The sequence below is a fragment of the Hipposideros armiger genome, unplaced genomic scaffold (assembly GCF_001890085.2).
Source record: "Hipposideros armiger isolate ML-2016 unplaced genomic scaffold, ASM189008v1 scaffold_900, whole genome shotgun sequence".
Classification (NCBI taxonomy): domain Eukaryota; kingdom Metazoa; phylum Chordata; class Mammalia; order Chiroptera; family Hipposideridae; genus Hipposideros; species Hipposideros armiger.
Window position 1 is genome coordinate 83,192 of NW_017732250.1, and position 13,501 is coordinate 96,692.

Genomic DNA, 13,501 nt, shown 5'->3' on the forward strand with positions numbered 1-13,501 from the left:
TGCACAGAGGGGATAAAAAGTAAAACAGGACAAAGACAGGAAACAGCCAGTGACAGGTAGAGGAAAGCATAATTTAGGCTGTGGATGAGGGATCTTATCAGGGCATGAACTGCTGGCTTTTGTTAATAGTAGTCTGAACTGAGCCAATTTTAAGAGTTTATTTGGTGGCAAAAGAGAATATATTTAAATAATGCATTTTTAAGGTATTGTTGGGGGTGGGGGTCAAATGTCAAATTAAAGAAAAATATTGTGGCAAATTCCTCATCTGGTTTTGCTTCCAGAAAGAACCCCACCTATTACTGAATTGAATAAAATATATATATGAAAAAATTTTACACTGGCAAGTATCTTAATTACATGGTATTGTTAACTTGTTTAGGAATCTGGAAATTCTTCAGGACCTTCACCTGGTGCTAAGTTTTCCCACATTTTACAAAAGGATGCCTTTCTAGTATTCAGGTCATTGTGCAAACTGTCAATGAAACCGCTGTCAGATGGACCGCCAGATCCAAAGTAAGTCATTAGCTGTTCTGCCTGACAGTTTTGGAAGCGTGAAACTTACTGTAAGATATAGTCAGTCTTTGGATTTTTTTTTTTCGTGTCCTATAGGATCCTCAAGAATATATTTTAGGGTTATTTTATTTTAAAAAAATAATGAGTTCCAAAACTGCTTGAGTAGATACCATACACCATTCCTCAAACATACTGACAGAATTATGGAATTGTATCTGGTACATAGTAGGTGCTGAATAAATATTGAATGATTGAATGAACTCTTATTTCAGAGTTTTAAGTCACTTTAAAGCTAGTGTAGCCCTGTTACATGTCGCCTCATGCTAGGCTCCTGAAAGCTACCAGTTGAAAGGTAATAAAACCTAAGAGAAAGATATCTTAATTCATAATGAAAGATAATACATATTCATTAAGGTCTTGAAATGCCCTAAGATAACACCTTTCTCTGTGGGGAACAGGAAGTACTTGGTGATAGGAGTCACTTGTCTGATTCCCATCACACATAGTTTAAATCGTAGGAAAGTACCATTTTTGTAAGTCATAAATCATCAGATACCTTTCATTTCATATGATTCAAGTGTAACTAATTCCTGCTTGAGATTGATTTTGGAAATTATTAGAGAAGCATGCCTTTCTAATATTTCAGCATGATTTATTATAGCATGACAATTTTAGGAGAACTTTCTAGAGAAAGAAACTTTGGAGAAGCCCTGAGTGACTTTCAGAAAAAGATATTGAACTAGGGGGAAATGTAAGCAATATCACTTCATTAAAAAAATTCTAGAGCATTTCAGTTTCTGAGTGTCAAGAAGAAAGACTAGAGACAATTATGATAAAATCTTTATATTTTCATATTTTCTATAGATTTATTTTGTCATATTATACTGATTTAGTGAGAAACATCTTTTAGGCCCAGAAGCATAAAATTCTAAAATCTTCTTAGGCCCAACTCTTCAGAGTCAGAAATGTTTATTGACTCTTCTGTATTTTGAAAATATAAACCTGACAAAAAAAGGATTAAGGTTGTTCAGACTGCAGCATAAACCTGATTGTACCGTATATATTTTATAAGAATATTTTAAAATTTTTTTAAATCTTCTCATTATGAGGGTGAAAAAAAGAACTTATTCAGAAATTGACAATTTTGATACCTCATACAGAATTGATGAAGACCTACTTTAAGGAAGATATAATTTAAGAATTTGGTGGTGTTGCTGAAGGCCATTTTTGCTACGATTTAAAAATGTTATTGACCTTGAATGCCTCAGATGTTTAGTTTTCCCAAATCAAATATAAAAAATGTGATTTGAAAAAAAATGCTAGAAACAGAAAAGTAAAATGCCAAGAATGATAACACAAAAGAAAATATATGAATTTTGAAGAGTGCTTGTGTGGGGGAGAATGTCTATTTAGACCTGAAAAAAGAGTAATCTAGTTTTGGAGAGCTGCAATGGTTACTATGATAAAGTGTGCTTATGAGGAATAATGTAAATTAATTATCCTTCTACTTAGACTTAAGCCAAATATTAGGAAATTTTGTTTGTACATTAAATAAAATCTTTTTGGCCATCAGGGTCATTAAGCATTGGAATTAAATACTGAAGGAGATCAGATTTTTCACGTCTAGAAATGTTCTTTTTCCAAAAGAGAATGTATCGTTTTCTATCTTGAATAATTTTTTTAAATGAGCTTTTTTAACTATATAACTTTTTTTTTTTGTCTTTGCTTCTCTCTGTGCTTTGTGGCCTTGCTAAGATGATGATCTGTGAAGTGTTCTATAAGGTTGAATCATAATTTGAAACTATGCCATGAAAAACCATAGACCTGTGAAATTTCCAGGATCTTTTGCCTATAAAAGTATATGCTGTTGTGTCATAGGACAATCATTTGATCATTTCTTAATTAATCAATGCCTTAGACATAGTAGGTACTTAATAAATGTTTAGATGAGTACATAAATAAATCCATTAATTATTTTGAGCATACCGTGTACAAGGCATTTTGTGAGATGTTGAGGATACAAAGATAAAACACTCATAACAAATCATGTTAGAGCTGCAAGTTTTAACTGCTATTGGAATTGAGCAAAAGGTGGTAAATGTAAGTTAGACTAGGAAATAGTAATAGTGTATAAGCCTTGGAAGGCTTCAACATGAAGGGAGATAACTCCATATTTTTCTATAGCTATTCAGAGTCTTACCTCTAGCTGTTGTAACTTGACTTATTTAAGCATCTTTTGTGTGTGTGATACTATATTTGCTGGACATATTCTTAGATTCAGAGGCATAGCCATCTTGGAACCATGACTATTTCATAATGAGTCATGATATTAGTTCCCATTTTATTTGAATGTGATTCCCATTTATATGAAATTAAGTATTCCTTCTTAGAGTTTCATAGGTTTGGGAATTACTTTACACTCATAACCATAGCCTTCTTAAGGTAGAAGTCAGGAACAGTTAAGTTTACTATATGGTATAAATGTGACTGAATATAGAGTTTGGAATAAATAAAGGAAAGAAGCAGCTGCTAGAGCATTTAAGTGTATTCTGCATTTGTAAAATTGTCCTGGGATCAATCTCCTTGGTTAGTTGGGTTTAAGAAGTCTGTTTCAATGGTTGAAAAATTTTATTTGTGAAATCTGATAATTAAAATGCTAGATAGTGATCAGAAGTATGGCACAGTATATTGATCAGAAAAAAAATTTTAAATTGAAGCTGATGTGTTTTTCATTATAAATAATTTTAGAATAAATGCATCAGCGCTTGTGATAGAAATGTTCTAAAAGCCCCTTTGTATTTCAAAAAAGAAAAAAACACTTTAAATGGTTATTGAAAACGTAGTCTTGAAGTTGTGCTATAACTTGTTAATGCAACCAAAACTTTTTGTTTATTTTTAAGATTTTGAGTAGCATAACTAGGGACAAAGTACATTGGACCTAGTATATACTACATTAAGTGTGGCACTTAATCTAAGAATTTCATTGATTTCTAAAAAGTGAAATATGCTTGCGAAAGAAAGGAATAAGGAACAAATCTTGAAATTATTTTGTTCAAAGGAACAGTAGGTTGATATTAAAAATGTTAAAAATGAGTGGTTGTTTTCCTGTTTTAAAAGTCAGTGAAATTTTGTGGCGCAAGAGTACATCAGAGGAACTACTATAATTAATGTCGAAGCTTATTCATATACTGTACTTCCTTTTTTGTGTTATAGAATTTTCTATTCCTCTCCATGTAAAAGTTTGTGAAGTTATATGGTACCAGGAAATATCTTAGGAACATCCTATTATGACCCTAATGCTAAACTTGTCCATATACTGTGCCTTCTTTTTTACATTTTAGGTCTCATGAGTTACGATCCAAGATTCTTTCATTGCAGTTACTTCTATCCATTCTGCAGAATGCAGGACCCGTTTTCAGGACAAATGAGATGTTTATTAATGCTATTAAGCAGTATCTGTGTGTTGCACTCTCAAAAAATGGAGTCTCATCTGTTCCAGAGGTTTTTGAGCTTTCTCTTTCCATATTTCTAACTTTGTTGTCAAACTTCAAGACGCATCTGAAGATGCAAATTGAGGTATGTTCTGCATTTAGGTATTGTTGGCTATTTCATTTGTTTCATGTTAAATGAGATGATTATATTTGTGTATTGTCACGTACTCTTTTTTCATTAACCCGTTCAACTGACATGTGCCTACGAAGCACTAAGTACTAGATAAGCACTAGGAATGCAAAATCAAATTAAGATGCAGTCCCAGCCTTCAAGGAATTCATGCTAGTTGTATGAATGATTCTAGTTGTCTTGAATTAACTCAGTCCTCACAATAATTTTACCATTTTATCTATATAGTATGTAATAGTGTATGTATGGTATGTAATAATGGTTTTGGTTATCTTAAAGCCCTAAATATATGCTTTGTATACATGGTTTTAAGTTATTTTTGGCACTTTAAAGATGTGATCAAGAAGGATTATATTGTTTGGCTCATATTTTAGGACATTTGAAAATTTAATTTTTGCTTTGCATTTTTTGTAATGTATATATTATACTCCTAAAATTTTCTCCCAAGATCTTTGCAAATAGAAGAACAGTCATGGGGTTCTAAAATACTGCCAGAGACTTAGAAAAACTAAATTAGGGGATCTTCCAAACATGTCTGCATGTATCGTGCAGGTATAAGCAATGCCCGATCTTTTGTTTTCACCTTCAAATAAATCAGCATTTGAAAATGTAGTGCTTTGTTTTACTGACTTAATGGATGCTTTTTCCAAATTGTCATTTGTTGAACTAGTTTTGGTTGGGACATTGTATATTTTGGAAATACTCACTTTTATGCTGGTCAACTTTCACTTCCATATTATGTTTGATATAATATGCAGGTTACATTTTAATTTTAATTTTTTATTCCTAACTCAAGGTAATTAATAACTCATTAACTCATAGAAAAGCTAAATTTTCCCAGAGTTTTGAGATGGTTAAGATAATCATATTATCTTTTATTATTAATTTTCTATAATCTATTTAAATTCATGTAGAACATTATTATGGAATTGAGACAGAATAAGGCCTTGGTATTTTAAATGAAAAGTTTTTCAATTTGGACCATATTTTTGGACAGGAAACAATTTCTGGCGCATACGTGTTGTCAAATTTTACAAGTTTGCCATATGTCAAAGTAATGCAGGACGTTTAACTAACAACAGTTGCAGTTATCACGTGTTTTTTTTCCCCATTATCTTGAAGAACTACAGATAAAAAAAACTTTAAAAAAGGCTTTTCAAACTTCTGCTTCTGTGACCAGCTAAAAGTCTTTCATTTGTTGATGAGGCATTTATTATAAATTGCCATTAGAGAATTTTAAATGCCTTCGTGCATCTTACAGATTTTTAGACACTGAGAGTCTACTTCATTAAGTACTATTTAGTAGATTGTGTGAAATATAAATTCTTACGAAATCAGATATCACAAAAATGATTTAAGTTGGGATTATTACTTTTGTAGAGTAAGTTTGATATATATAATTTTTATTAGCATGAAATTAAAAGGAAATACTTCTGAAATTTCCTGTCTGCTCATAGATGGTAGATTCTTATTACAAATTTTTTTAAAAAAAAGATTAGGTTTATTTCACCATTGTCCATTATGGGGAGATTATGAGGATAAAACAAGATAAGTGTAGATATGCTTTTGAAAATACTAAACATAGTCAAATGCAAGATGAGCTGTATTGCAACTGGAGAAAACCCAACATATGAAAACCTAAATTTGTAAAACAAAGTAGAGATTGTTGTTAATTGAAGATTCATTTTATGAGAATAGTCACTTCAGAGTTTGTGTAATGTTATTTTTCCATGGGTATTAATTTCTGTCTATCTCTGAAAATAGTTTTAAATAGTGATGACAGGTACTGACGATTGGAATGTATATGACTATTGGATACTGTACAACTTTTCAGACCTTGGAAACAAATTAGATTTCCTATTCTTCATTGATTTTTTTTCATGCAGTACCTGCTTTTTATCATAGCTGCCACACCAAAACACAGTTTTATAAAAAGAATGATGTTATTGAAAGGTGGGGAGTGTGATCTAACTGAGCTCATGTGGACACTGAATGTATTTGTCTCTGAATTTTACCCAGAGGGATATCTCAGGGATTCCTCCTGTGAGTGTGCTGTAGCGTTCTGGGCACCTTGGTGCCGTGTTTGGGCACGGTGGCCATACATATTTATTGAATGCCTGCTGTGTGCCATGCAGTGTGGACACAATGCACAGCAAGAAAGTCATGGCCCCTTTAGCGCTTACAGCCTTACAGAAAAGTCTGACATTAAGCAAGTAAGAGATATGTGTTGAATTTTGCAAAAGAAAAGCACATTACAAAGAAACCTCATCCAGTTTGGAGGAAGAAGTCATTAGTCATCTTATATTATAAATATGAATTTCTAGATTCATAATACATATGCTCTATAAATGTTAATACAGTATGTTGTTTTTGGTTTTCTTTGTCTGTCATTCCCTCTTAAGTCACAGTTGCTTTTCCAAAATAAATTTAAATCTGAAAATTCTTAGCTCTTAAATTGAAATTTATTTAATTACGTTGATTAACTGCTTTGTGCTTTACATTATTTGGTGTAAAGAAGAGTGAGAAATAAGTTTGTAGTTTTCAGACAATAGAGATTTCCACTGTGTGAGTAAACATAAAAATACAGCAGTCTGAGAATTAGATCCTTTTTATTGTGTGGGTAACAACATCAGTTCCTTTTCAATCTAGGAACAGTTAGGCTTGCCCAGTACTATAATGTCTGAAAAAATATAACTGATGACCAGAATATAGTTTATGCTCTTTGGGACATTAAAAAATAATTATGAATTATGTTATTTTTATAAATATGTTCAAGAAATTACCACCCCGAGGATCTCCAGCTCTTTGTAGATTGTACTTTGTGGTGGCTGTGACAGTAGACAAAGCAATGTGAGAGGCACAGCACTCCTCCTGCACGGGCTGGTGTAAGTCACCGCCCGGTTGTTTTAGTCCTGACGTTGCAGAGGTGGACTCAGGAGGCGCTGCACTCCAGAGGAGCCTGGATCCTAAGCTTTGGGGGAACTAAAAAGTGATCACACATATGAATTATGGACAATATGTTAAACAGACGTCTTCCCCTACTCACAGGTGTTCTTTAAAGAAATTTTCCTATACATTTTGGAAACTTCTACCAGCTCCTTTGACCACAAATGGATGGTTATTCAGACATTGACAAGGATTTGTGCAGGTATTTGAAATTATCCTCATTATCTCTGTTTTATTATGAGATATTTAAAAGTTAAATATACTCATATAGTAAATTCCTTTTGTTAATATACTGTGTTGTTACAGATGCTCAAAGTGTAGTGGATATTTATGTAAACTATGACTGTGACTTAAATGCAGCAAATATATTTGAAAGACTAGTAAACGATCTATCAAAAATTGCTCAAGGTCGGGGCAGTCAAGAACTCGGTATGAGTAATGTTCAGGTAAGAACTTTAAAATCATTTTCAAATTTAAACTTTGCTGAGGAAGTGCTATGTGTTTGCCTTAAAATATCTCCTATTTGATTCTCCTTATGAATTATTTTGTAGGAATTGAGCCTGAGGAAAAAAGGCTTAGAATGCTTAGTGTCGATTTTGAAGTGTATGGTTGAATGGAGTAAGGATCAGTATGTGAACCCCAACTCTCAGACAACTCTTGGTAAGGTGACATTTTGAGTTATAATTTGTCAGAAAAGGTAAATGATACTTTTGAGGATAATTGCAGATGCCATTAAGCCAGTTTTATGATGTCATTCTTTATTCATTTAGCTGATGAAGAAGCATTGTCTATAAGTTAAATAATGAGCTTTAAAATTACAAATTTTCCAACATAGTTATCTAAACTTTTTTCTTTCTAAATCTTCCTAGAAATATTTTGAATATCATATTAAAGTGAAGCACATTTATGCAACTTTGTTAAGGTATAGAAGAAACATGTAAAAGCCAGGATGTTTTAAGAAGATTGTTTATGGTTGTTTGACATTTACCCTTCCTCAGGACAAACGCCCAACTGCAGGGCCGCCTAGTGTTATCTTAGTCCTTGAAGGAACTAAGTCCCTTTTGAGGCATGAGCTGAGGGCAGAAATCTGCAGGCCTCAGCACTGCGACTGCAAAAGGAACTCCTTTTAATGGTGCAAATTGTACATGTACTAGTGGCACCTGATATTTCTATTAAACAAATATCTAAGCAACATTGAAATACCTTATTTGAGATTTTTTTTTTTTTACCTTTCACATATATTTTTCTTTGACAGAATACTGTATTGGTTTTTCTACTTACAGGTCAGGAAAAGCCCTCAGAACAAGAGACGAGTGAAATCAAACACCCTGAGACAATAAACAGATACGGAAGTTTAAATTCTCTGGAATCAACATCATCATCAGGAATAGGCAGCTACAGTACCCAGATGTCTGGCACTGATAACCCAGAACAGTTTGAAGTCCTAAAGCAGCAAAAAGAAATAATAGAGCAAGGAATAGATTTGTGAGTGTCTGATTTTAAGAAGAAATGTTATTGACTGTCCCTCTGCCTGGGCCACCATGCCCGGGGCTTCTCCACACCCTCGGATTGTTTCTAGTCCCTTCTTATTACCACCTTTCAATAAGTAAAACTGTGTATGGTTCTCTTGTTCTGAGACTTCTTGTGGCTCCTTTTCCAGACCCCCTTGGTCATTGCAGTCTAGCCCAAACACACCCTTGCAATACACAATACATGAATTTTGCTCCACATTTTATATGCTGTTTTGTGCAGTTGTGCAGCTGTGCACTGTTTAGTTCAGTCATAAAATCCCCCATTATATTTCCTAAGCAGGTAACAACTCTTAGCGTTGTTCCTTCATAGGTTTTATATGTTCTCCATTACAAATGTGCTACTCCTGTGATTGATCCATGTTGTTGATTTTATTTGTATATGTTGATAAGGTGATAACATCCCTTTCCAGCCTGGCTCCTCTACCAGACCCCGAGTGTGTGCACTCGGTCTGTGCATTAAGCTGTGTCTCCGCCTGCTTCTGGCTATTTCCTGTCTAAATATCACCATGCTGCTTTCCTCCTGCTTATTACCCACCTACCTCTTCCTTCAAAGAGATGCTGTAAGGAGAAACGAACTCGCTGGCCTTTCTCCATGAATCCAGCTACTGTAAACTGTTAAAAATTCCCTCGTGTGTTTAGCTACTTCTGCTGTAAAGCGTTTCTCCCTGAATCTTAAGCAGCGCTTTTTGATGCATGCCTTTTTCTAATGTTAATATATATTTTTAAAACTTGACAAAATGTACACATATTCTTTGTCATAAAGTTATAAGGTCTCACAAAATTACCTAAAGTCGCCATTAATACTTCATTCTAAATTTTTAGTCAATATTTACAAAGTGTCCTGTGTTCCAGACATTATGCCAGGTCCTGGGAAAACTCGATGAATGAAACAGCCGTTGCTTGTGCGGGGCTCAGGGCCTAGTATGTGTAAACATATTCGTATTGAAATTCTTCTGCGCACTCAGCAAACACTTCTTTGGAGCCTGGGAGTGTGTGCTCAGTAAGCACCATGAAGACACTGGGCCTTGTACAATATTTAAGATTACAGTCTAAATCTGGGCAAAACACTTTTGTAACGGTACAGTGTAATGTCCGTAATGGAGAACTCTGCAAATTTCTGCTGAGGTATGATAACTATTTGAAATACTTCAGGGTAAGAGGGAATCATCACAGGGCCTCAAAGTGGAGGTCTCTCAAGCTCCAGTCTTCCTTGGTTTCTGCTTTGTACTTTCATGGGAATGCTTTTGTGTTGCCACGCTCCCAGTGTACTCTTCCACAAGTGTTCCTTTCATGATACCGCTCTGTCCTGCCCCTCCCCCAGTCTCAGTCTTGGTATGGGCTGTTTCTCTCCTGCATACACCTTAGCATTTCCAGGGTTCTGTCCCTCAGCTCCTTTCCTTTCTTACTTTGTAACTTCTCCTAGATGATCATGTTCTTATCCATGACTTCACAGATACTATCTGTGTACGAACATCTCACAACTCCCAAGTGTTATTTTAACATAAATACCTCTACTGAAGTCCAGACTCACATCTGTAATTGCCTGTTGGGCATCTCCACTGGATATTGCATAGCTTCTTACACTCAGCATGTCTATAGCCAAATTTATCAGTCTCCATTTTCTCCATAATCAACTCGCCAGTACTCCTACCAAAACAAAAGACAAACAGAAAACCCTGTTGTGTCTGTATTTCTTTAGACTAGCCACCCCAGCATGTTACTAAATTTATAAGCTAGAATCCTGGGAGTTACCTTAGATTTTCCCTTTTCATCTAATCTGTCACTAAACCCTATTGATTCTGTTTCCTAAATATGTCTGCAATTTGTTCTCATCTCTCCATCTCCCACAGTCATTCTCTCAAGGCAAACCACCATTTCTTGCCTTGACTAGTATAATTTTAATTGGCTTACCTTTGTTTGGTCTTATTTATTCTATAGTCTATTCTCACCCTTAGCTAGGAGTACTCTTCCTTTTTCTTTTTCGTTTTTTTTTTTTTTTTTAGCTGAGCCATCCCGCCACCTGTTGGCAGCTCACGGCTGCTCAGCTCGGGCTGACTCGAACCGCTGTTGCTCAGAGCTCAAACTCTTGAGCGAGCTCTTAACCAACTGAGCCACTCAGCCGGCCCTTTTTTTTTTCTTTTTTAAAGATTTTATTGGGGAATTGAGGAAGGGGAACAGTGCTGGGGAATTGGGGAAGGAGAACAGACAAGTTGTTGTTCTTTAGTCTTAATTGCAGAGGGCACAGCTAGCTCAGCTCCAAGTACAGTCACCATCCAGCCGCCTGTCGGCCGCTCAGCTCAAGGTGCCATGTTCAATCTTAGCTGCAGTGGGCATAGCCCACCATCTCGTGCAAGAAGCAAACCAGCAACCTTGTTGTGAGGAGCACATGCTCTCACCAGCTGAGCCATCCTGTCACCTGTTGGCAGCTCAGCGGCAGCTCAGCTTGGGCACAGCTCACTGGCCCATGTGGGAATCGAACCAGTGACCCTGTTGCTCAGAGCTCACACTCTTAACCAACTGAGCCACTCCGCCGGCCCAGGAATACTCTTTCTTAACCATCGCGCCACTCAACCGGTCCGGGAGTACTCTTTCTTGAATGCAAGACTTGCTTCTACTTCTCCCGTCTCTTGCTTTTAGAAAATAAAGCCACAACTTTTTGTAATAGCATATAATCCCCTTCATGTTTTGGATCTACTGGCCTCTAAGCTTCATCACCAGCCACTTCTTTATCTCACCTCATTGTTCCAACAATGCAGAGCTGTTTATTACATCATGATGTTTTATGTTTTTGTGTATTAGTATGACCTTTTCTTCTCTGAGGTGTTTTTTCTTAATGTTTATAAAAGATGTAATCATTTTTCAAAGCTCAGTTCTAGCCACCTTCCTCAGGAAACATATCATGACCATCTCTATAAATGAGTCATTTCTTCTTCTGTGTTATCTTTTTACTTTGGGAATACATTATTTGTTGCATTTTTTACTATTATAATTTTTAAAAATCATATTTTAGAGTGAGAGCTTCTGGAGAGCAGGGTTTGTGCTGATCTCAGTGAAAAATGTTTGATTTTAATTTGTGTTTATGGGGATGGTTGACTTAGGACTTGAAGGGACTCATTAGGAGGACAGAACAGGGAAGGGCCTTTCAGGCAGAGAATGGCACATGCAGCAGCACAGAGGAAAGGGAGACATTTGAGGGCTATTGTTAATCATAGCAGGGGCAGTGGGGGTCCTCTCAGGAGGTGAGATGAAAGCACTGAGCTGGCTCCAGATTACAGAAGGCCTTATTCTCCACTTAGAGGAGGTTTGTCTGGTTCCTCTTGGCATTGGCATACTGTTGAGGGGTTTTAAGCAGAGGAGCGGCAGCAGCAGATTTCTGTTTCAGGATGATGACTGCCAAGCAGCCTGAAGGATGGATTAGAATGTGAGCAAAACAAGAGACCATTTAAGAATGGTCTTGCATCACTGCATAGATGGTGTAGGGGCCTGACCACCGCACTGTATATCTGAAGCTGATGTTGAATAATATTGTATGTCAACTACAATTATATATACATATAGTCATGGGAGGTGGATTAGAGTGTGGGAATGGAGTCAATGGAATTGTAATAGATAAGTATGATATCGGGTGTGGGAGGGCAGTAGATTGGAAAAGGGGGTTGTTTCTGTATGAGGGGTGAAAAGGATAACTATTGCATTGTTCTGTACACCTGAAACTACTACTAATAATAAAAAAGAATGGTCTTGCTATACCCACGTGACAGGTGATGAGGTACCAAAGTATTGGTGCAATAAAACTAGGAAGTAAATGATTTGGAAACAGAGGTGACATTTAAATTGGATCTTTAAGCCTGAAGGAGAGTTCCCCAGTGTGGAGCAGGTAAAGGGCATGCAGAGGAAATGGACTGCAAATGTATTCATTCTGTTTAGCGAATGAGTTTGGATATGTGGGAGTAGATGAGAGAGAGGGGATGAGAAACTGGAGCCACACTGAGAAAGGTTTTGCATATAAGTCTGATCAGTTTGGACTTTATTTTGAAAACTTTATGGAGAGATTCATATATATACATACATATATACATACATATATATATATATTAGTATATATGTATATATGAGTATATATATATGGCTGTCAGCTTGTGGCTAAAAGTCACTGGAATTCAAGTTCTGTACTTTAAAAGCAGGCAACTAAGTGGGTGTATTATAATAAGCCAAGATAACTTAAGCAGTGAGAAGAATGTGTATATTAAAAGTATGAGATATTTAAAGTATTCGTATCCTTACTCAAAGTTCATCTACTACACAGCATTATCTCATATAGTCTGTGAAATGATCCATATCAATGATAAAGATGCCCTTCCATTTGAGACTCTTTTCTAAAGAGAAAAAAAAATACATTTTGCATAATGTAATGTGTTTTGGTCTTTCATGCATTGTTATATTAAATAAGTTTCTATTTTCTAAGTGCTATTAGAAAATTAATTTATTGCAGTTTAAGGTCTTTTTCTAGCGCTTTTCTGTTTCTAATCTTCCTATTAACTTTAACACTATATAGATTTAATAAGAAACCAAAGAGAGGAATACAGTACCTCCAAGAACAAGGGATGCTTGGCACTACACCTGAAGATATCGCCCAGTTCTTACATCAGGAGGAAAGATTAGACTCCGTAAGAGTGCCATTTTTGTTCATTCTAACCTTTCTATGCAATTCTTTTTTTTTTAAGATTTTTATTGGGGAATTGGGGGGATGGGAACAGTGCTGGGGAATTGAGGGAAGGGAAACAGACAAATTGCTGTCATTTTGTTCTTCAGTCTAGTTGTGGAGGACATTGCTTCACTGGCCCAAGTTGGCACCATCATTGCACTCTTCCCGGGTGAGGCAGATGAGT

General features: G+C 35.7%; 1 protein-coding gene across 1 annotated transcript in view; it reads left to right on the forward strand.

The window, feature by feature from the left end:
• The window catches only part of ARFGEF1 (ARF guanine nucleotide exchange factor 1), a 111,625-nt gene that overhangs the window by 52,319 nt on the left and 45,805 nt on the right, over positions 1-13,501 (forward strand). The window contains exons 9-15 of the mRNA XM_019630307.1: positions 380-513; positions 3,855-4,089; positions 7,183-7,282; positions 7,387-7,526; positions 7,632-7,740; positions 8,364-8,565; positions 13,168-13,279. Of these exons, the coding sequence (XP_019485852.1) occupies positions 380-513; positions 3,855-4,089; positions 7,183-7,282; positions 7,387-7,526; positions 7,632-7,740; positions 8,364-8,565; positions 13,168-13,279 (1,032 nt within the window). The remainder of the gene's footprint in view (positions 1-379; positions 514-3,854; positions 4,090-7,182; positions 7,283-7,386; positions 7,527-7,631; positions 7,741-8,363; positions 8,566-13,167; positions 13,280-13,501) is intronic.